General features: G+C 43.7%; 1 protein-coding gene across 2 annotated transcripts in view; it reads right to left on the bottom strand.

Moving 5' to 3' along the window:
• Positions 1-21,534, bottom strand: part of METAP1 (methionyl aminopeptidase 1) — a 42,772-nt gene that overhangs the window by 14,526 nt on the left and 6,712 nt on the right. For both annotated transcript variants that reach the window (XM_075929646.1, XM_075929644.1), the window contains exons 2-6: positions 11,546-11,597; positions 9,818-9,930; positions 7,327-7,387; positions 2,283-2,374; positions 1,545-1,628 (exon numbers count right to left, since the gene is read on the bottom strand). In XM_075929646.1, coding sequence (XP_075785761.1) covers positions 1,545-1,628; positions 2,283-2,374; positions 7,327-7,387; positions 9,818-9,930; positions 11,546-11,597 — 402 coding nt within the window. The remainder of the gene's footprint in view (positions 1-1,544; positions 1,629-2,282; positions 2,375-7,326; positions 7,388-9,817; positions 9,931-11,545; positions 11,598-21,534) is intronic.

Here is a 21,534-nt window from a genome sequence, read left to right as displayed (position 1 = left end):
TAACTGGGGAACAGTGCAGCGAGTGACAAACCCTCCGCCCCTTTGCAGGGAGGCGGGGGAAGACCCGCACAGCTGCTGGCAACGGGCCGGTTGGGGAAATCGTGTTATTCCAGGGACAGTCGTGTAATTCAAAAAACGTTCCCTAAAAAAATATTGTGCTATCGCAAAAACGTGTTAAGCGGGCACGTGTTAAATGAGGAATTATTGTATTAGAAGTGATACTTTACATTTCCTCAAATGCTTATTTTCCTATTTGTTTAGACTCATGACACACTTTGTTTAGTTTGTTACTTTTTGCATTTCCTTTCAACATTGACAGTGTGAAATAAGTTTAATTTATTTTCTTTTGTTTACAGATGTTTTCACTTCCAGTTATCAATGCTGAAATGTTCAGGTTCTTCGATACCTTGTGGGAATATTTATTTGTTTAAAAGCTAACTATTTTGGAGTGGGTGATTTTTTTTAAACAATGGAAACACTCTGGCTAGTGTACATATTTATACAATTTCATTTTTACAAAATGTAAGCCTGAGCAAAATTTAAGTTGCTTTTAAAACAAAGAAAAATGTTTAGCTTCTTTTGTCTTTGTAACCATTTAGATGCTTACACAGCTACACACATACATACACACAAAAAAAGTAATTCTGGAAAAATAAAATTGCTCCTAAAACAGTTAACACCATTATTCACTGTTATCAGTGAGCCGTTGAAAGACTACCCAGACACTATTTTGGGTGAGGGTAGGGGCACTAACAATTTACATGCTGGCTGTTCATATTGAAATTTTTAAGAGTAGGTTAATTTAGCCCTTGTAAAACCATATTAAACCAGAACCATCAGGAGGGTTCAGCATCCTCCACTCCTCTCAACTCAAATCAGGGTGTTCCCTGTTGCTTTTGGCCCAGCTGCCTCAAATGCAGATAGCAAAGTAGCTACCATAAAGCTCCCCTACTAATTGCCTCTGATATTACAAGATCTCAGGGAACTGCTGTGCTTTTTGTGAAGTCTACACTCAACCGAGATCCAATATAAACAAATTCCTAAGTGGGCTTTATGAAAACCACAAAATCAAGATAAATTAGAACTTACACCCTGATCCAGGAAAGCACTTGCTAGACTTCAAGTACTGTGCTGGATTTGGGCCTTTGTTTGCCTGATTTGCACAGGGCAGCTAGTTTCAGAGCAGAGGGTGGGTTTTGTATAACAGTCAGTTCCATCCCTGTTCTCTTAAGTGCCCCATTCTGATTCCTGGCAGTAGATCCCTTGGAGCCTCCAAATTTGCAAAGGGGGGGGGAGGTAGAAGGCTTTAAATCTACCACTCTAGCAATGGAATTGTTCTCATGTCTATTATATAGTGGCTTTCATTTGAGAGGATGTGAGGTTTTTTGTTTGGTTGGGGGTTTTTTAGCTGGAAATTAAAGGTAGTTTGGAAATAAAGAAAATCGAAGTAGACATTTCAGCAGTAACACACACTACATAGTCATACCAAAGAAAAGGGAGGAGAGAGCTTGTGCAAATCCAAAAGTATGATAAAGTATCCTTACTAGATGGACAGCATGATCTATTTCTTCAGTAGTTATGCCTGGTTTCACCATCATTGCAGCAACATCCAACACTTCTCTAGCAAGCTGTAAGATGACATCAGGAACTACTTATTCAAAATTATACACAGCCTGAGTCACTTAGAACACAGATTCCTCCCCCCTTTGGGGTTACTCAATCTCCTGTGATTACAACCAGAATAGTAGGGAAGTTGTACTAGGATGCAAGGGAAGACTGGGACTTCTGAAAAGTCAATGGAACTTGTGCTCCTCAATCACTCGGACATCTTTGAAAATCCCACTCACTGTTTATAAATAATTAGATTTACAATCCTGCCAAGTAAAATAAACCACTTAAACCTGGAAATATGGTTATGATCAAGAAACTAATTACAACTCGGAAGTTCTTATTCAACAGATCTACTTATTTTGGAGGCTGAAATAAATAGTTATTTTGTTAGTCCTGTTAGTCAGCAGTCAGCTTAACTTTCAGATCTAAGGTTGATTTTGTAGTGACAAGAGGTAGAAAAATCACCTTTTCGCTTGCAAAATAAGACAATTTAATCTGAAGTTGCTGGGAGAGAAGCAGAGACAGAACCATGCCAATTTTTAGTTAGTCACTTCTCAGAGTACAACTGCATTTTCAAGGTTTATACTCTTCAAGTGAATTGTCACACACTAGCAAGATCACAAGTTCTCTAAGTTTATGGAGAGGATATACATTCTGTAAAATAAGCTCACCCTACACACTACTCTCATCCCTTCTATATCTTCAGATGAGAGGATTTTTATTTGAGACGTTCCTTTAAGTGCCTGTTCTGATTCAGACATGCCTGGAAAAAAAAATCATAAAAAAATCTGGATTATATTTAGGTTCAATTTTACACGTTTATAGTATATAAACACACCAAAATCTCTTTTCGTGGACTTAAATACAAATGTACTTCCTTTCCACAAAACACACTCATACCACACTTATACCAGTCATGGCAAGGTTAACATGTGACTAACCTCAATTTGCATGCCTTCCTACACAATCTCCCCACTTCCACACCTCCACACTAAATGCTCATAAAGAAAGTTAACTCCCATAACGCCCATAATCAATTTCTCAGTCTTGCTCAAAACACATGCTTTTAACTCCAACATCAGATGCTTTAAAGAAACAAAAGTTTCAGATGGGTAGCCAACTTTGTAACAGGAAAAACTTAAACAAATAGTCTATTAGCACCTTACAGACTAAATAGTTAAAAGAGGCTGATTAAGGACCATTAGTTTGCACTAGGAAAGGAAGAGTACTAACACCAGATTCTACACAGACATCAAGAACCATCGGCACTTTCATTTGGTTGGTTGATAACGGGCAACCCATCCGATACCGCGATTTAGACCATTTGCATGAGAGTTAAACTTGAGAATGAAGTGTAGTTCCAATCCTTCTCTGTGTATTTGACTTGTGGAATTGGTTTGAAACAAAACAGCAACTTCTAGATCCCTTAATGAGTGACCAGGGAGGTTAAAGTGTTCCCCAACAGGTTTTTGTGTGTTGCCTTTTCGGATATCTGATTTGTGTCCATTAATTCTTTCCTGTAGGGTCCAGTTTGTCCAATATATATCACCAGGGCTCGACAAATGGTGTAATCTACTCGCCCATGGTGAGTAGATTACACCCTAGAAGAGCCGTCACGGAGTAATCTTCGCATGCGCTGAACGATCTGTGCATGTGCAGAGCGCAGACCCACGCGGCTGGTGAGCAGGGCTCGCCGCCACTCAGCAAGCCCTGTATATCACTGCTGGCATAGACCACATTACTGGATGTGCAGTTAAATGAGCCTCTGATTTTGTGGCTGATGTGGTTGGGTCCAGTGATGAAATCGCTTGTATAGATGTGAGAGCATAGAATTGGCACCGGGGTTGACTGCAGGGTTGGTTCCTGGATCCTTATGATTTAGCTGTGTAGTCTGGTTACCGGAAAGGATTTGTTTCAGGTTAGGGGGTTGTCTGTAAGCGAGAATAGGCTTTTCCCCCAAGGATCGTTTTCCAAGATAGGTTGTAGACGTGGCTAATGCACTGGAGGGGTTTAAGTTGTAGACTATAGGTGGTGATGAGTGGAATTCTGTTGTTTTCTCTTTTGGGTCTGTCTTGAAGTAGTTCATGTCTGGATATTTTTTTGGCTCTGTCAATCTGTTTTTTCACTTCACCAGGTGGGTATATTTCAGTTTTAGGAATGCTCTATATAGGTCCAGTGATAGAAATGTAGCCGTGTTAGTCTGGTGTAGCTGGATTATGTAGCACTTTATGGATTATGTAACAGGATTATGTAGCACTTTAAAGACTAACAAGATGGTTTATTAGGTGATGAGCTTTCTGGTCCACGAAAGCTCATCACCTAATAAACCATCTTGTTAGTCTTTAAAGTGCTACACAGTCTTATTTTTTGTTTCTATATAGGTCCAGTAGGTGTTTGTCTCTGTGAGATTGGAGCAAATTCGGTTGTATCTTAGGGCTTGGCTGTATACAATAGATCGAGAAATGTGTCTGGGATGGAAGCTAGAGGCATGAAGGTAAGTGTAGCGGTCGGTAGGTTTCCGGTATAGGCCGATGGAAATTTGTCCATCATTTAATTGGACTGTAGTGTCAAGGAAGTGGATTTCTCGTGTGGACAGATCGTAAGTAAAGTAAGGGTGTTAAGGGAGAGCTGAGAAAACGATGTTCAAGGTCAGTCATAAAGATGTTGTAGGCATATTGTGGGGCCATGTGGGTGCCCATGGCTGTGCCACTGACTTGAAGATACAAATTGTCTCTGAATCTGAAGTAGTTGTGGGTGACGACAAAGTCACAGAGCTCTGTAATCAGGTGCACAGTGCTGTCATCAGGGATGGTGTTTCTGACCTGTAATCCGTCTTCATGTGGAACGTTGGTGTAAAGGGTATTCTACGTATTTCTACACTTTAACCTCCCTAGACACTCATTAAGGGATCTAGAACTTGCTGTTCTGTTTCAGACCAATTCCACAAGTCAAATACACAGAGAAGGATTGGAATTACACTTCATTCTCAAGTTTAACTCAAGCAAAAGGTCTAAATCGCGATATCGGATAGCTCGCACATTATCAATCAACAAAACAAATGAAGGTGCCAATATTTCTTGATGTCTGTGTAGAATCTGGTGTTAGTACTCTTCGGGTATGTCTACACTACAGCGTTAATTCGAGTTAACTTAATTCGAATTAACTATTTTGAATTAACACATCTACACACAAAACCTATTTCAAAATAGCGTTTTGCTATTTCGAAATAGCGCGTCCACACTGAGTGGATCCTGAACCGAAGTTAAGGATGGCTGGAACCAGTGCCGGCAGGGCATCGGATTAGGACTTAAGTGTGTGGGGCTGCTGCCTGAGGCTAACTGAGCTCTGTGCTTAAAGGGACCCTACTCCCACCCCAGAGCGACAGTTCTCAGGTTTCCCTGCTTGCTTGTCTACCTCGATGAGGGACAGCAAAGCAGTCCTGTCTTGGAGTGCCCTGAGTGCCCGCACTCAGGACACCACAGCACTTGGCCACATGGAGCCAGAGCTGCCCCTGGGCACGCTGGTGCATCTTGTGGGGTCTTTGCCATCAGCCCGCATGCACTTGCTGCAAGTTGCCATCCGGGGGAGAGCGGTCCATTGGTGGGCTATCAGGATCTAGGAGGCCCTGCGGGAGAGCATCCACCCTGATGAGCCCTCAGAGCCACCCCGGTCCTCCCCAACGGGGGAACGTGCCCCATTCCTCCCTCATGTCTTTCCATTTACCCCTCCCTAGCCCCCCTCCCTGACACGAATGTTCAAAAATAGAAACTGGTTTATTGAACAAAACTGGGGAGGGGGCGAGGGAGCAAGGAATCTCCGGGGAGACTGGGGAAAGGAGGTGGGAGAGGGGAAGAGAGAGGGGAGGGGGAAACCTGGGAAGAGGGAGCTGGAAGGGAAAAGCAAGGGGAAGAAGGGGGATGGGAAGCTCAGGGCCTAGGGTTGGAGGTCTCACCGGACCAACTTGATTTTCATGCAAACCTGCTCCTGGGTTCACATGTGGCCTTTGGTGGCCAGGCTGGCAGCTATCCTGCCATAGACAGCCATGTTCCTCCGTCTAGTGCGGAGATCATGGACGTTGAGGGCATCCCCCCCAAACCTGAATAAGGTCCATGATCTCCACCCTGGACCAGGAAGGTGCCCACCTTCTCCAGCCCCGTCAGGCTCCTGGGAGCTAGCAGTCTGCTCCTAGGGAGCGGTGGAGGGCTGGCTACCAGTGGCTTGCTGGCTCCTGTTTTGGGGCCACTGGGTCAGGGGCCCCGGCGGCCACTGCTCGCTCTGGGCTGGCAAGCTTGGAGCTGGCATAGGCACTGTGGCCAGGGTCTACCTCTTTAATGGCTCTGGGGCTGGGAGGGAGGAGAGTAAGTTTTCCTGGTTGTGGCCACCAGGGCTCCCTGGGAAGGGCTGGAGGCCCCCTATTTTGAATTAAGTGTCTACACAGCACTTAATTTGAAACAGCTATTTCAAATTTGGCGTTACTCCTCGTAGAATGAGGTTTACCAAATTCAAATTAAGCGCTCCACTATTTCAAATTAATTTCGAAATAGCGGTTTGCATGTATAGACGCTATTAAAGTTCATTTGAAATAACGGCTGTTATTTAGAATTAACTTTGCAGTGTAGACATCCCTTCCTTTCCTAGTGCAAACGAATGGTTCTTATCAGCCTCTTTTAACTATTTAGTCTTTAAGGTTCTAATAGACTATTCGTTGTTGTTTTAAGTTCTTCCTGTTACAGACTAGCTCGGCTATCCCTTTGAAACTTATCTACCCAATGTCCTCTTTCCTCCCCTCTTCCCAAATTTCGCCTTCCCCCCCTTATTTATTCTTGATTCTGGACTTCCAGCTTTCTGGTCATCTGAAGAAGAGGGCTGTTCCCACAAAAGCTCACGATACCATCTACATGTTTTGCTAGTCTTTAAAGCTAGTGGAATGAATAATTTTCTACAGGAGGCAGAGAGCATTATAAAGATTGTGATAGTAGCTATCTCTCTGTAGCAAAAATGCAATAATTGCTGTACTTGTCTGATGGAAAAGTGTTCAACTTATTCACATTGTGGCTTTCTACAACATCAGTTTTGAAATTTCAGTTAAGAATAAACAATGACTACCAAAATCAGTACTGTGTATTATTTTGATATTAAGTTAAATAATTTAAGTTTGCCTAAGGGTTAAAATGGTTTCTGAGTAACACTTATTTATTGTCTAACATTAACTTATTAGCATTTCCCAGTGTAAAAAAGAAGAAGCAAAGTAACTGAAGAATTAAATAGATTTTGAAGACTCTTTCTCCAGAAATAAGATCCAGCACTAGTATGCCAGGTGCAATAGTTTGTCTTCTCCAAGGATTGCTGTTGAAAAAAAAAGTCATGCAAAAATATCTATGGGTCATTTTATAAAGTACACTTACAGCAGGGGCCCTGATGTCAATGGGAATAGTTTTATACAATCAGTCCTTTCAAGTTAATTTTTTTAAATAATCCTTGTTACATGTACTTTGTTAGACAGGAAGGCACATTTGGAGAAAACAGAGTTCAAAAATCAAAATGACCTGTGAATGATAAGGCACTAGAAAGTCTGGAGTATCTATGATACATAAGCAATCTTATCACAAAAGGACTATTAAATTCCTCTCATACTTTGTTATAACAAGTTCTAGGAATACCTGCAGCCTATATCAAAAAACTAAATTTTTTTAATTGTAGTGCATTTCAAATTACCTAGTGGGTGATCAGCATAATCCGGTCTTTGAATGTAACTTGGCACAGGCCTCGTTGGCATCTAAATGAAGCAAAGTCAAAACTAGTTAAATTGTAAAAGCACATATAGTCATAAAGAACAAGCAAAGGCCCGTACATAAAAACTTAATACAGTCAAACCTGGCAAATCAAATTGATTGCTAATCCCATGCCTTATAGTTTACATACATAGAAATAATGCTCTCTGCTCATTTCTCAGCAAAGATTTAGTAATAGTAATAGGAGACTTCAGAAAAGTGCTCTATACCCTCATTGCTTTTATACTACAGAACCTTTAGTACTCTCATGTGAAGCTTCATAAAAATCACATTTCACATGTCAATTTTGGAATGTGTTATCTTTCTTCACTTACTCCAACTAACAAAATTCACTCATTGCAGACAGATCTCTCCAGTAATTAGTACAAATTAATGAGATTCAACTATCTCTCTCTATATAAATAAAAAAGATTTTTCCTGCCAGGCAACAGAATGACATCATCACACTCTCATGCTCTCTGGCTGTGAAAGCCGCCAGAGGGGAGGAGGCTGGCGAGCATAGCGAGCAGCGTGCGCATCCCCTTAGTTTTGTTTAAATAACATTCCATTTGTTATCAGTCTGTACTGGGGTTTCATAACATTCAGTCTTTAGCAGCCAAGAAGATGTCAGCAGTCAAGAAGGCAAGGATTGAATGATGGTGATGCTGTGCAGCCCAGGTTAGTGGATCAGTATTCCCCATTCCCCCATCCCAATAAATGCACGGAATCTGGGATGTGATCAAACTGTATCAGGCTGTTCTACCTACCTGCAATACATTGAGAAAAACAAATATTCTTAGGTACTACAGTTTACACTATAAGTAAATTAGATAAAGGCACAAATAAAATGCCACTAGACCACCACACCTGGACAGACAACTAATGTATTTTCTTTTGTCATTTCCATAATTTAGGCCCTAATCCTGCAAAATGTAGGCCTTGTCTACCCATAAATTTGCATAAAAGTGTGTTTTTAAATGATTTAGTAAAACCAGCACAAAAATCTGTATAAACCATCTTATTTGACTTTAAGAATGGCCTATATCGAGTAAGTGTAAATAGATGTATTACCAATTTAAAATACTCCTATTTTGGTTTATCTACACAATGTTTTGTGCAAGTTTCACTACACCAGTTATCAAACTGATTTAAATTAAACCAGTATATCTTTCTCATGAAAACCATTCTACACACAAACATAACTTCCATGCCATGAGTAGTCCCATTGACTTACATGCGACTACTCAGGGCATAAAGTCAAACACGTATGCAAGTTTTGCAGGATCATGAGCTCATTTTTTTTAATACTTCGTAGCCATGGAAACAATAGTGAGGTGTTGGCAGCAATACGGCTACAGGATCACACAGATTGGATGCATCATAAATCCATCTTTCAGTGGGATTTAGGTGCATAACTTTGAAACTCTACCCCAATATAATTAAATAAATCTCCAGTAATTTTAGGTTTTGTTTATTTGAGTATTTTAAAATTATTCTCCCTCCCCTTACTCCCCTGCAGTGAGATTAATTTCCAACCTATAATATTATGTGCAGCTCCTAATGGCTGCAGTTCTCCATTCCTGGCCAATGGAAGCCGCAGGAAGCAGTGGCCAGGCACATTCCTGTGGCCCACCACTTCCCACAACTCTCATGGACCAGGAATGGCAAACCATAGCCACTGTGAGCTGCAGGCAGCAGCTGGGGAGGGCAGAGTGGTTGCAAATGGTCAATGTCACCAAAATGTCTCATGGCCCACCAGGGGATTGCCCTGCTGGGCCATTTGCTGCCATAAAACATCCCATACCAGACATCTATGAATGAAAGGATCACACTAGATAGTCTTAAAATATACAATATACACACCTATGTAACAGGTGATAATATTCATAGCTAACCATTTTCTCTAAGGCTACGTCTACACTGCACAGGTATTTTGGAATAAGCTATTCTGGAATAGTTATTCTGAAATAGCATGTCTACACTGCAGGGAAGCCTCAAAATTAGTCCAAGACAGAGTTCCCTAATGTAGACGTACTATCTTGATTTAGAGCTCCTGGGGGAATAACTTAGAATGGCCCTAGTAAGGTGCTATTTTGAAATAGCAGAAGTGGAGCGTCTACACATGCCTCTATTTCGAAATAGCTTCTGTATTTTGGAATAGGCGTTATTCTTCGTAGAATGAGGGTTACAGATTTTGGAATAAGTTGTCCATTATCTCAAAATTATTTTGAAATAACAGAATTGTTGTATAGACACTCACATTGTTCTTTCGGTATAACAGCCATTATTCCAAAATAACTTTGCTGTGTAGACACACCCTAAGTGGGCTTAGAACTCAACTGCCAAGGAATTTCCTTGCTCTGATTTTGTTGCTAGCAGTGTTTGGAAAAAGAAGATTATTTCAGCCACTCTTAGTGGATAATACAGCCACTTACTAGTGGATAATGTGGCCTGAGTTTACCAGTATATCGATAACCAGCCCAGGGATCTGTATTTATTTCACCTTCCATAGTCCAAGAAGAAATTTCACGCTTAGCTTTTTCATCTTCTGCAAAATAAAAAAATAAAAAAATAAATTGCATGTTATTGAGACAAACCAACCACCTATTCCCAAAATGGGGAGAATACGAGACCTCTCAGGCCTTTATGCTGCTGTAAAGCGAGTAGATTTATACTGAGCTGTCAAACCTGACAATGACAAGTGGGCAGGAGCACTGTGGGATTGCACTGGGAAGATTAATTCCACCATTGCATCTAAAATACTTGTATATTACTTGCCTATGCCACCACTGCAATGGTGTAAAGTGAACCAGAACCGAATACTACAGTGCCAAGAGTTGCCTTGAGAGAGCCTAAACTAGAAAAAAATCATTGGTGTTTTTCCTCTACTGCTCCCAATATAAAACAACAAAAACACACATGATATTTTATTCTGGGAACAAAAGTCTTATTGAGCGTAAAGTAAGTAAGGTAGGGAAGTGTGTGTGGGTGGGGGGGCTGAATCTGGACGCCAGTTCCGACTTACAAAGGTAGGGAAGTGTGTGTGGGGGGGGGGGGGGGAGGGCTGAATCTGGACGCCAGTTCCGACTTACATACAGATTCAACTTAAGAACAAACCTACAGTCCCTATCTTGTACGCAACCCGGGGACTGCCTGTATTCTTGGGGCTCAGGGCTAGTAGATTTTGTGGGGGCCCTCTAGGCTCTGATGTGGGGCCAAAAATGAGGAGTTCAGTGCGCAGGAGCAGGTTTCCAGCAAGTGGGCTGGTGATTGTGGGTCAGGGCAGGAGGGAGAGAAAGAGGGTGCAGAAGTGGGCTGGGGTGAAGGAGTGGGGGAGGGTGCAGGGGATTTGGGGTCTGGGAGGGGACTGGGGATCTGGGCACTTACCAGCTCCCAGAGGGTACTGGGGCACAGGTAGCAGCTCTTTTAGGCACTGCCTCCCACAGTTCCCATTGGCTGAGCTTCCTGGCCAATGGGAGCAATGGGGGAAAAGCCAGGAGGGGTGTGCTAGCTTTCCTGCGCTGCCGTTCCCCAAACCAGGGGGAAGAGCAGCATACAGAGCCACTTCCTCCCCCTCCGCCAGGCAGAGAGCACATTACCCACTGGTAACACTACGTAGAAAGATGTTATAGATAAGCACTAAATATTAAGCACAGCTGTACTCTAGCTTCTGGGATATTTCCGTTTTAGCATAACCATTCAAATTTTTGGTTTTTTAGCCTCAGGCATTAAAAAACACATAATGCAAGAAATCTGGCAATGTTTCAATGCCATAATTTGATCTCCTTTCCCTCTTTACGACCCTGGCAGTTTAAGTCTCAACAATATTTCAGTCACACATGGATATGGCATGAATAGAAATAGATTTCTACGCCCAAACTCTGAAGTTTTACCTAGCTCTATTATAAAAGTTTAGCTTAGGACCTAAATTGAATCTTAGATTTGCAGTGCACATTGCTATCTCAGAAAAATCTACAACCACTCTAACACATTCATGCACATTAGTAAAGATACAGAGCAGTGTACACCATATAACTTGCCCCTTATTTTGCATTTTCAAACTAGAGTGAAAAAAAAAACCTGAACACTTGTAACAGCAAGAATAGTTAGTCTTCCTGTACAAATTCAAAACTGAATTAAGATGACACAGGGAGCTTACTTACTTGCTTTCTTGTGAAGTAACTTGTGAGTGGCCCAGCTTCCCTTAAAACATTCCTGAAATTGTAAATATAAAAATCAGTGTTGCCCGAGAGAATAATGTGACCTCTACAAAATGGATGACAAACTATATTTAAAAGGAAACTAAAATAAGGAATCTATTATCTACTTTAGCAACACTCAAAAAAGCAGCTTTCACTGTCAGCGTTAAGACTAGAAAATACTGTATTCAACAGGTTTATATTCCATAAGGGAGGGAACCGCGCCAAACAGCTGCAACCATTCCATGACAGCAGGCGTATTTCCTCTCACCTCCTTAATACTGTCCCAATATGACTTTTCTGTGTAACCAAGCACTAGAGCTCCAACAGGGATGATGTACTATCAGAGAGTTGATAGAATCACAGCAGTCAGGAGTGAAAAGGCTCATTCAATCATCTGGTTCACCCCTCTTCCAGTGCATGCTTGGTACTTACCACATTTCCTAGTATTTTAAGTGAGAAGAGGTGTATAGGAGAGGTGCACTACTGTAGGAAATGATTCGCAAAATGAACATGTTTAGGAACCAGGGCTGAGACCATGATGGTCCTCTCTCTGGGCTGCTAGAGCACTGCCTCTTGCAAAATGCATTCTGCCCGCCTATGCTGGAGCACTTCTGTAGAGCAGCAACAGGATTCAACTGGTATGTTGTGCGCTCAGATGAAAAATATATGGGTGTATGTGTGTGCATGCACTAGAGACACAGAAACAGAAATAGGAAATAGAGGGGAAAATGGAGAGAGCCTGAATGTTTGGAAATGGGAGGGTGTGTATGGAGAGAAGAGACAGAAAATGTAGATGGAAAGACGAGTGAATAGAGAATTTCATGGGAATAGGAAAAAGCAAAGCAGTGAACATGCACTGAATGGGTGGAGAGGCAGTAAAGTGAATGGCCGAGAAAGACAGAATGGATAGGAGTGATGGACAGAAGATATGGGGAGCAAACAATAGATTAAGGTAAAAACAGTGAAGGAAGAAGAGATTAAAATAGAAGAGTGGATAAATATGGTGCTGAAAGGAAACCACTTTCAGCTTTTTGCTTGCAGTCCAACATATACCATTTCTAAAAGGGGTTGGTATTTGGGAGGAAGACAGCATGAAAGCTGAGAACAGTAAATTAATTCCTTTCAAGCGCTGCCGGCCTAGCTCCTACGGAGGAGGCTTCCTTGCCATGGCAAAACCGCTGCCCCAGGAGTGAAGCCAGCAAGAGTTGTCGGCCCCCCTCTCAGGGAGGAAGCTGTCTCTCCAAGAGCAGGGCCTGCCAGCCTTGTTTCTGGGGAGCCAGTGTGTAACCTGTAGCAGTGGGGTGAGCAGGGAGCTGCTCTGACCCCTGTGATTAACCAGAACCAGTAAGCATTACCTGTTTAAAGTAATGCTGATTGGTTAATCGGTTAAACTTTCATGTCCCCAGTATGTATCTACACCAGTGTTTCCCAAGTAGTGCTCTGTGGCCAGCATTTTTTTTTTGTTTTTTTGCTCGACAGTATTTCCACTCTCCCCACCCACCCCCACCCCTTTTTTTTTTAAAAGGTTTCCATGATCAAATAAAATTGGGAAACACTGATCTACACAAAGTAGTGAATGGCTCTGGTAGAGGGAAGGGCGTGGGGAAAAGTTACTCCAGTTCTCCATGTGGGAAAAAGGCTTCTGCAGTGAGGAGTTACAGGCGCCTTTCCTGACAGCTCTCCCCTCTCTCCGCCACAGGAGTCTTTCTGTTTAGCAAGGAAAACCCCGGACATCAGGCAGCAGTGGCACACTACACTGCTAAAAGAAGGTACTGCTTGGTGTGTGCAAAGCCACAAAAAGTACATATCCTAAGGCTGTGACATGTTTTTACTCACCTAAGCAGTGCCTCATGCTAGGCGATCTGCAGCATATGTATTCTAAACGCAGCCTTAAGCGAGGGCATAAGCCAGCATGTTGTATGTGCGGCTAATACATATGTACATGAACACAGTACAGTATCACACAATGCCTTCCACGTTGTTCATTCAGTCACTTTGATGAGCTGCCGAAAAAGTATGCTCAGGCTGCCTGAATCTTCCAGGCCAGTCCTTGGTGAAAATCACTGACTTTCCCCATTGTGCTAAGCATCTTACATATCTAAACAGCAGGTATTTAGTCTCCCTCCATATATCAGAAAGCCTAATTACAAATGTCATTCTGTTAGCTGTAAACTTTCTGTTCTTGTAGATGAAAGTTTAATTCGTAGGAACATTGTTTTGGTTGTATTAAATCATATTAAACTGTTCGGAAGAGGGCAATTCCATTGATTTACATCAACAGCTGAAGTTTCAGAAAAAAATAAGCAGACAACAAACTTTTTTTCCTTTATAAGGAAAATCTAGTGCTACTGATGAATCATCATTTTAAACTGCTAGCCAGAGCCAGCAATTTATTAAAACCAGTGTGTGCACATACTGAACCTCTGACTAATACAACAGGTCTGAAAACTACACTCACTTAATAAAGTTCTTCCCATTATTGTAATTACATAATCCAATCTTAGATATATGTTGCAAATGGAAAAATCTTTTTTATTGCTCTTTTTATCATTTAAATTATTAGAGACAAAACCATTCACTTTCTGAACAGGTATCCATGACTGAAATGTTCAATTTGACTTGGTTGCTGAGTAAGTGCTATGAGAACATAGGACCAATCAGCATTTTTCTAAATAAATAGGAGCCACAACTGTAGCTAAACGTGCTTACAACTCAGGTATGCTGTCACATTCAAAGGCAAAAGTGAATGTATCTTGTTACAGTCACACTTTTGTCATGTGTTAAGGCCCTCTGATCTGAAGGGAAAAAGAATTGAAGAGGCTACAAGGAACTTGCAGGGTTACAAGCCAGCTACCCTAATAGTACAGGGGGACAGGGTCTAGGAGGCTGAAACCCACTTCCTGGAGTGAAGGATGAGCACCAAGAGAAAGAGGTGAGAAGCTGCCCTAGGAACATGGGGTAACCTGACAACCCGTACTCACCTTTCACATTGCTGGTGCTAAGTCAAGTCAAGGGCTCTCTTTCCTACCAATTTATGTAAGCAGCAGGGTGGCTGACGGACTTGACAGAGCCCTGGGCAAGGTGATGGAAGGAGGGGGCCCTTGAGGCTCCTGGAAGGGGCAGGGCCTTGGGCTGGAGAAGTGGGGCTAGAAGCTAGCCTCCCCTAGCCAGCCCTCCAGTGCCGTCTGGAGCTCCAATAGCAATTTAAATCTGGTGCTCTGGCCACTGCTACTATAATGGACTTTCAAATTGCCAGGCCCCAGGGTAGCTGCCTCCTTTGCATGCACAGGCGCACACACCCTGTCAGTGGGCCTGATAAGGAGCATTACACTGTCTATGTACACTGGTGATTGCCCTCTTATCCATAGAAGAAAGCTGTTCCTTCCCTTCATCAGGCCCTCTTACTCCATCTGGTTGAAGTACTCTTATCATTTAAAAAGTTCCAATCCCATGGCCACTTTCTTTAACCTATCTGACCTTTCCTATCTTTAATGGCTTCTTAGTCATTCCTGTACCATAAGCAAAACAAGAGAGAGAGAGATGCTCTATGGTTAAGTGGAGGAGACCTGGGGAAAATATTGGGTGCAATTTAACTTTAAAGACAAAGCACTGTCTATACCAGTGCTTTTCAGTGCTAAAACTTTTTGTCGCTTGGAGAATGGTTTTTCATGCTCCTGAACAACTAAAATATTAGCACTAAAAATGGCAGTGTAGACACAACCAGACAGTCCTAAATTCTATTCTTAACTCAGCCCAAAGTGACTTCTGCAATCTCCCCGCTGCTTAAGTCAAGGAACTGGCCCAGAAATGTTTTTTTTTTTACTGTGTTATACTGTACTGCACCAATTCAACAGTAAAGTTGCACACACATTCCATTTTAAAACTCTATTGAAGCTGCTCATAATATTCAAAAATTGCCCAAGAGAATGACTGATGGCATTTAAGCCAGATTTCAGTTATGCAAAAATGAAAAAAAAACTTTAAAATGCACAATAGTGAGAATGATTTAAAAAAAGATACAACATAAAACTGTTTAACCTTAAAATGTCATACTCCCCTAGTCCTCATACGGGCACAGAAACTTACAAATAACAGGCTGAAAGGAACCTCAAGAGGTTATCTAGGTCACCCCCCCATGCTGAATCAGAATTAGGGATGCCTAGATCATCCCTAGTCGATTTTTTCTAATTTGTTCTTTAAAGCCTCCAAAGATTTCCCAGCTCGGGCAATTCATGAGTGTGAGCTTTTAAAAAGGTTGAAAACTTTTGTTTACGGTTTGTGATAAATAAATTAGGAGACTCACAGGGAATTGAGCTCAATATGCAGGAAATGAATTTCATATGTTTTTTTAAATGTAAATAGTGCTAAGCCTGACCCTTATTTAGATGGAAGATCTCCACAGAAATAAGAAGTCTATGGAATAGGTGTACTTTTTTGTGCAGCTATTATTCACATATCTTAAAGCAGCCTTCTTCACATGCAGTCACCAGGGGTTTTTTTTGCAGCCACAGCCTCCTAGGTAGTGATAGCAGCAGGGGCAAAGCAGCAGTCCCTCCCCTGGCGCTGCAAGATGGGGTAGGATCCTGCCCCCCTCTGAAGTCAAAAACACTGGAGGAGCAGACATTCAGTCTGTATTCCCCACTTTCCTGGTGGCTGTGGGACTCAGGCTTCTGGCTTCAGCCCCTGAGGTGGCAGGCAGCATGTTCAGACCACATGGCAGCTGGCCCCACCCCAACTGACTGTGGGGCTCCAAACTTAGAGTCTGCTGATGGACAGCCAGTCCCGGTGCTTCTGGGCTCACCTCTCCGTTCATTGCCCCTGGTTCCCAATACTGCCCCAGGCGCCTCATCCATCCACCACATCACCCCAGTCCCTAGCTGCCGCCCTACATACCTCCCCATTCCAGGCTGAATTCTCCACCACGGGGCTAAACCTTCCATGAAAAGTGATTTTTGCAAATATCACTTTTTAGCTAGCTGGAAGCAGTGAAAAGGCTGCTGCTTTGAAAAGTGACATTAACAAAATAAAAACACCACTTTTCACAGAAGCTGACTTACTAGCTAGCAACCAAAAAAGCAAAAGAAACAACAAAAAAGGACAAGAATATGCACAACATCTTGTGTTTCTATCCTGTTTAGCGCCAAAAATAAAATAAAATAAAGACAACTGTAAATTATTATTGAGTCTGCAACCAAAAACCCTCCATAAATATATTAGTATGATTTGGACATGTGTATGTGCATATTTATTTGTTTTTCCTCCAAGTTCATTAAGTATTTTAGGAAAAAAGTGTCAGAGTGGCATGAGTCAATGGTTACCCTCTGCAGCAGTGAGGGGGCCACATGAGTGGCCCTACATCTTAGTAGGCTGCAAGATTGACGATGGTCTCCCAGGATAAGGTAGTTTTGGTAACTGCATGCATACCTAGAACTTGCAGAGCAGACAGACTGAACCATAGCAGCACTTTGATTGGATGCAGAGGGAGCACACTGTTCCCACAATGTTGTGTGCAATCAGTACTCAACTCACTTCAAATGCCCTTGCTTTAAGTGCATATTACTTTTGTAATTCTGGTAGAAAGAAAAACTATGCAGACAAAAACATGCAGAATTTGGTAACCCTGTGTGTGGTATCTAGTTATTTTTTTAACCCTGTTAAAATCCTGGTCTTCGCAACAAATGTGAAGTGTGTGCCATGTGCTACTGGAAAGGATTAATCAGAAACAACAGTCAAAATGCTTTGTACTTTTCCAACACCTTTCATTCAAAGATCTCAAAATGCTTTATAACTGTAAATTACCCCTCACGATAATTGTGTGAAAAAGTAACGAATATGTAACTTGACTCTACCCACCATTAAAATTAAGCAACTTCAACAGAAGACAGTAGCTGGGTAACAAAACAGATGGTTGAAGACCAGAAGCGAACAGGAATGACAGTCTACTTAAAGTTAAATATTCATTTTAGACAGACTAAAGGGACCTTAGACCAAGAAACAAAATTCAAGGGAGAGTCAGACAAATTCAGAGTACCGTATTTTCCGGCGTATAAGGCGACTGGGCGTATAAGACGACCCCCTAATTTTTTAGTTAAAAGATAGGGTTTCGTCTTATACCCCAGCGCCCCTCCTCCTCCTTTGCTCCCGGTGTCCCTGGTCTGCTGGAGATGGTCCCCAGCAGACCAGAGGCACTGGGAGCAAAGCCAGAGCAAAGCCTCAGAAGCGCGGCACCCAGCCGCCGCTTCAGCTTTGCTCCCGGTGCCTCTGGTCTGCTGGGGACCGTCTCCAGCAGACCAGGGACACCGGGAGCAAAGCCTCTGAGGACGCCCCGGCAGCGGGACAGTCCCGGCGCGCCTGGGCTGCCCCGCCGCCGGAGCCCCTCCGCGGCTTTGCAAAGCCTCGGGGGAAGCCGGCGGCAGGGCATCCCAGGCGCGCCTGAGCTGCCCCGCCACCGGAGCCCCTCCGCGGCTTTGCAAAGTCTCGGGGGAAGCCGGCGGCGGGGCATCCCAGGCGCACCTGAGCTGCCCCGCCACCGGAGCCCCTCTGCAGCTTTGCAAAGCCTCGGGGGAAGCCGGCGGCGGGGCATCCCAGGCGCACCTGAGTTGCCCCGCCGCCGGCTTCTCCCGAGACTTTGCAAAGCTGCATACCCAGCGTATAAGACGACCCCCGATTTTGGGGGGATGTTTTTTAACATCAAAAGTCATCTTATACGCCGGAAAATACGGTAACCATTTTTTGGGCAAATTGCTGAAATCTCCTTTCCAGCATTCCCTGGAAGCTGTGTGCTTGGGTGGCCAGGAGAGATCCAATGCTTCCCAGTTCATTAGCAGAGCATCCACAGCTGCCAATATGTACACCACCACCAACACATCTGCACTTGCCTTGGTGCACATAAAATTTATTCTGCACACGGATGGAAAAAATTAGAAGGAACATTGTTCCTCTCTCAGGGAGGAAGAAAAAAATTTCATTTACAAGAAAAAGTGACATTTACCAGGGAAAGGAAAAATGAAGATAACTGAGGTCCACTAGAGCAGTGGTTCCCAACTTTTTTGAAACCAGGGATTGGCAAATCCATTCACAAACTTTTGGCCAACCAGAAACATGTTATTTGTATATCGGAATATTTATTATGCAAATCATGAATATGTAAATATGCAAATAAAATGTTGCTGGTTTGCCAAAAGCCCTGGTCTCTAGAGCCCCCCAGTGCCAGCCCTAAAGCCCTCCACCCCTCATTAACCCCCCTAATGCCAGCTACTGAACCCAGAGCCCCCTGCATTAAACCCCCCAGTGCAGTCCCTTAGAACCCCCACCACCACCAGACCCCCCCGTGCCAACCTCCTGTTTTCAGAGCCCCACTGCACCAAACTCCTCTAGAGCCCCCCCAATACTGTGCCCAGAGCCCCCAAGTGCCAGCCATATCCTCATAGTCCCCCCCATACTAGCCCTGCCCCCAGAGACCCCAATTCCAGCCCCTCGCCCCCAGAGTCCTCCTGCACTAGCCCCATCCTTGGAGCTCCAAGTGCCTGCCCCACTCCTCTCACCTAGACTGAGCTGCCTCCCAGCCCCAGCTGAATGCCACTGCCCGCATCATGGTGGCTCTGGGGGCCATGGCTGGGGAACACCACTCAGCACCTCCCTCCCTCTGTGGCTGTTGGGAAAGGCATATCCTGCCCCGCCTCTCAGCCAAACAGCGCCGGGCAAGGGCGCGATCTTCTCTCAGCTGCGGAACAGTGCTACCCTGTGCGGTGGAGGGCCGTGCAGAGCCCAGGATGGCAGCGTGCCGGGCTCTGCGCAGCCCTCCAGCTGTGCAGCAAACCGCTCTTCCTCAGCCAGGAGGAGACCCTCCTCATGCCTGGTGCTATCTGTCTGCGAGATGGAGCAGGACATGCCTTCCCCCAACAGCCGTGGCAGGAGGGGAGGCGCTGGGCAATGTTCCCCAGCCACGGCCCCCAGAGTTGCCGTGGTCCGTAGCCCACTGCCAGTCTGTGGACCGGCGGTTAGGAACTGCTGCACTAGAGACCTTGCCATCCAAATATAAATTTACCTGGAAAATACTATAACTATAGTATTAGAAAACCCTAAAAAGAGATAAAATGTTTAATTTCCTCACTACTCTTCATTTAAACACTCAATACTGCATACATTTAACAGTTTGTATTGAGTTATATATTACTACTTATATTTTCAGACATTTTCCATATTGGGCAATGGATTTCTACATCAGGACACACTGTACATCTTCTCCAGTCTATGCCAGGAGCAAACAAACAAATCAGGAACAATTTTTGTGTGTGAAAATACATATTGAATACGAATGAATTCAGGATCTTTCTATGGAATTTGTTTTCTCTTGAATGTTAGGCCTGTGAATCTTTTACACCCCCGAGTGAGTTAAGGCAACCTAACCCTTGGTAAAAGGTAAGAATTCTTCCACTCAGGGAGTCAGATCAACTACAGCAACAGGAACCCCCTTTTGTTGCAGTAAGCAACATCTATATTATGGAACTACAATGGTACAGCTGTAAAGCTTTTAATACCACCTATGTTTTCTGTTTACCTATGTTTGTAATGTTTTTCACCCATAGCTCTCAAAGCAGTGTACAAAGGAGATGAGAGTCATTGTCTCGATTTTACCAATGGGGAAACTGAGGCACAGACCAGTGAAGTGATTTGCCCAAGTGTTATTCAGCCATTGAAAAGTTGAGCAACAAACAGAAATCAGGTTTCCCAAGTCCCTGTCTAGTGCACTGTCCACTAGGCTGCATTGCTTTTCTGTGTCGCAAGACTGAGCTTTTAAAATTAAGTTGCTGCACTATAATTTTGAATAACCATCCATGTATCTTAGGGCATATGTCTACACTACCAAATTGTGTCACCAAAACCTGTCTTTTGGTGATAAAACTGCAAGAGCGAACACCACAACTTTTGTTGTGAAAAACACTCAATTTCAGCTACAAAAAACTTCCACAATCATGAGGGACTTTCTTCTTTCTCCCTTCTGTGACTGTCGACAAACACACATTGTGGACACCATGAGGCTTTTATTCGCAATTATTGCCCTCCAGGAAGTTTCCCCATAATGTCCCCAAGCAGCTGCTCTCGGAAGTGCTTTGAACTCCGCTGCCCTGCAGCCAAGTACACAGCAATTCACCCCTCCCCCTTACAAGCCCCCAAAACTTGACTTCACGCTGAGCCAGCCAGCAGGACACAGAGTTTAATCTCATGACACTCCTTATCTAGAACCACTATGGAACTTTTGGATCTGATCAGTATTAGGGATGTAAGTGACTAGTCGACTACCTGATAATTAAATGCTTAGCGGGAAGCTGAGTAGGAACTCGACTAATTGCTTCCCCCCACCCTTACTGCCTCTCTCTGATAGAGGCAGCAAGTGGGGGGGGGAGCACAAGCCAGTGCTGGGAGGAACCTGCTTAAAAGATGGTCGTCCCCCCAGCACCATCTCCACAGGGGGCAGAGGAGCCAGGGGGATGAGGGGAAACAGCATGAGCGGGGACTGGTTCACTCACGCCAGTCTCACTGCTGCTCCTCTCTCTTCGGAATGTACAAGCGCCGTCTGCAATTCTTTGCTCCCCGCTGGCGTGGGTTCCCACTGTCTCTCTCCCTTTGAAATGTACAGGAGCTGCGGGGAGCCCGGGTGGCTCCTGTACATTTTAGAGCAGCGATTCCCAACCTTTGCCAGATGGGAACCCATTTTGACAATTCAGGAAGACTTGGTGACCCAAGGCAATTCAAAAACGGGGGAAGGAAAGAGGGAAGAGCCACCTGGGGAGACACTTGGCGACCCTTTTGAAATGTAATGGCGACCTTAGTTGGGTCCCGACCCATAGGTTGGGAAACCCTGTTTTAGAGGGACAGGCAAAGGGAACTCACTGCCTCTCACCCTTTGAAATATACAAGAGCCTGGGAGGAAGGAAGAGAAGCAGAGG

Source organism: Pelodiscus sinensis, chromosome 5 (assembly GCF_049634645.1).
Source record: "Pelodiscus sinensis isolate JC-2024 chromosome 5, ASM4963464v1, whole genome shotgun sequence".
Classification (NCBI taxonomy): domain Eukaryota; kingdom Metazoa; phylum Chordata; order Testudines; family Trionychidae; genus Pelodiscus; species Pelodiscus sinensis.
Note: the sequence above shows the minus strand (reverse complement) of the source record. Positions and strands in the feature narration are given on the sequence as shown.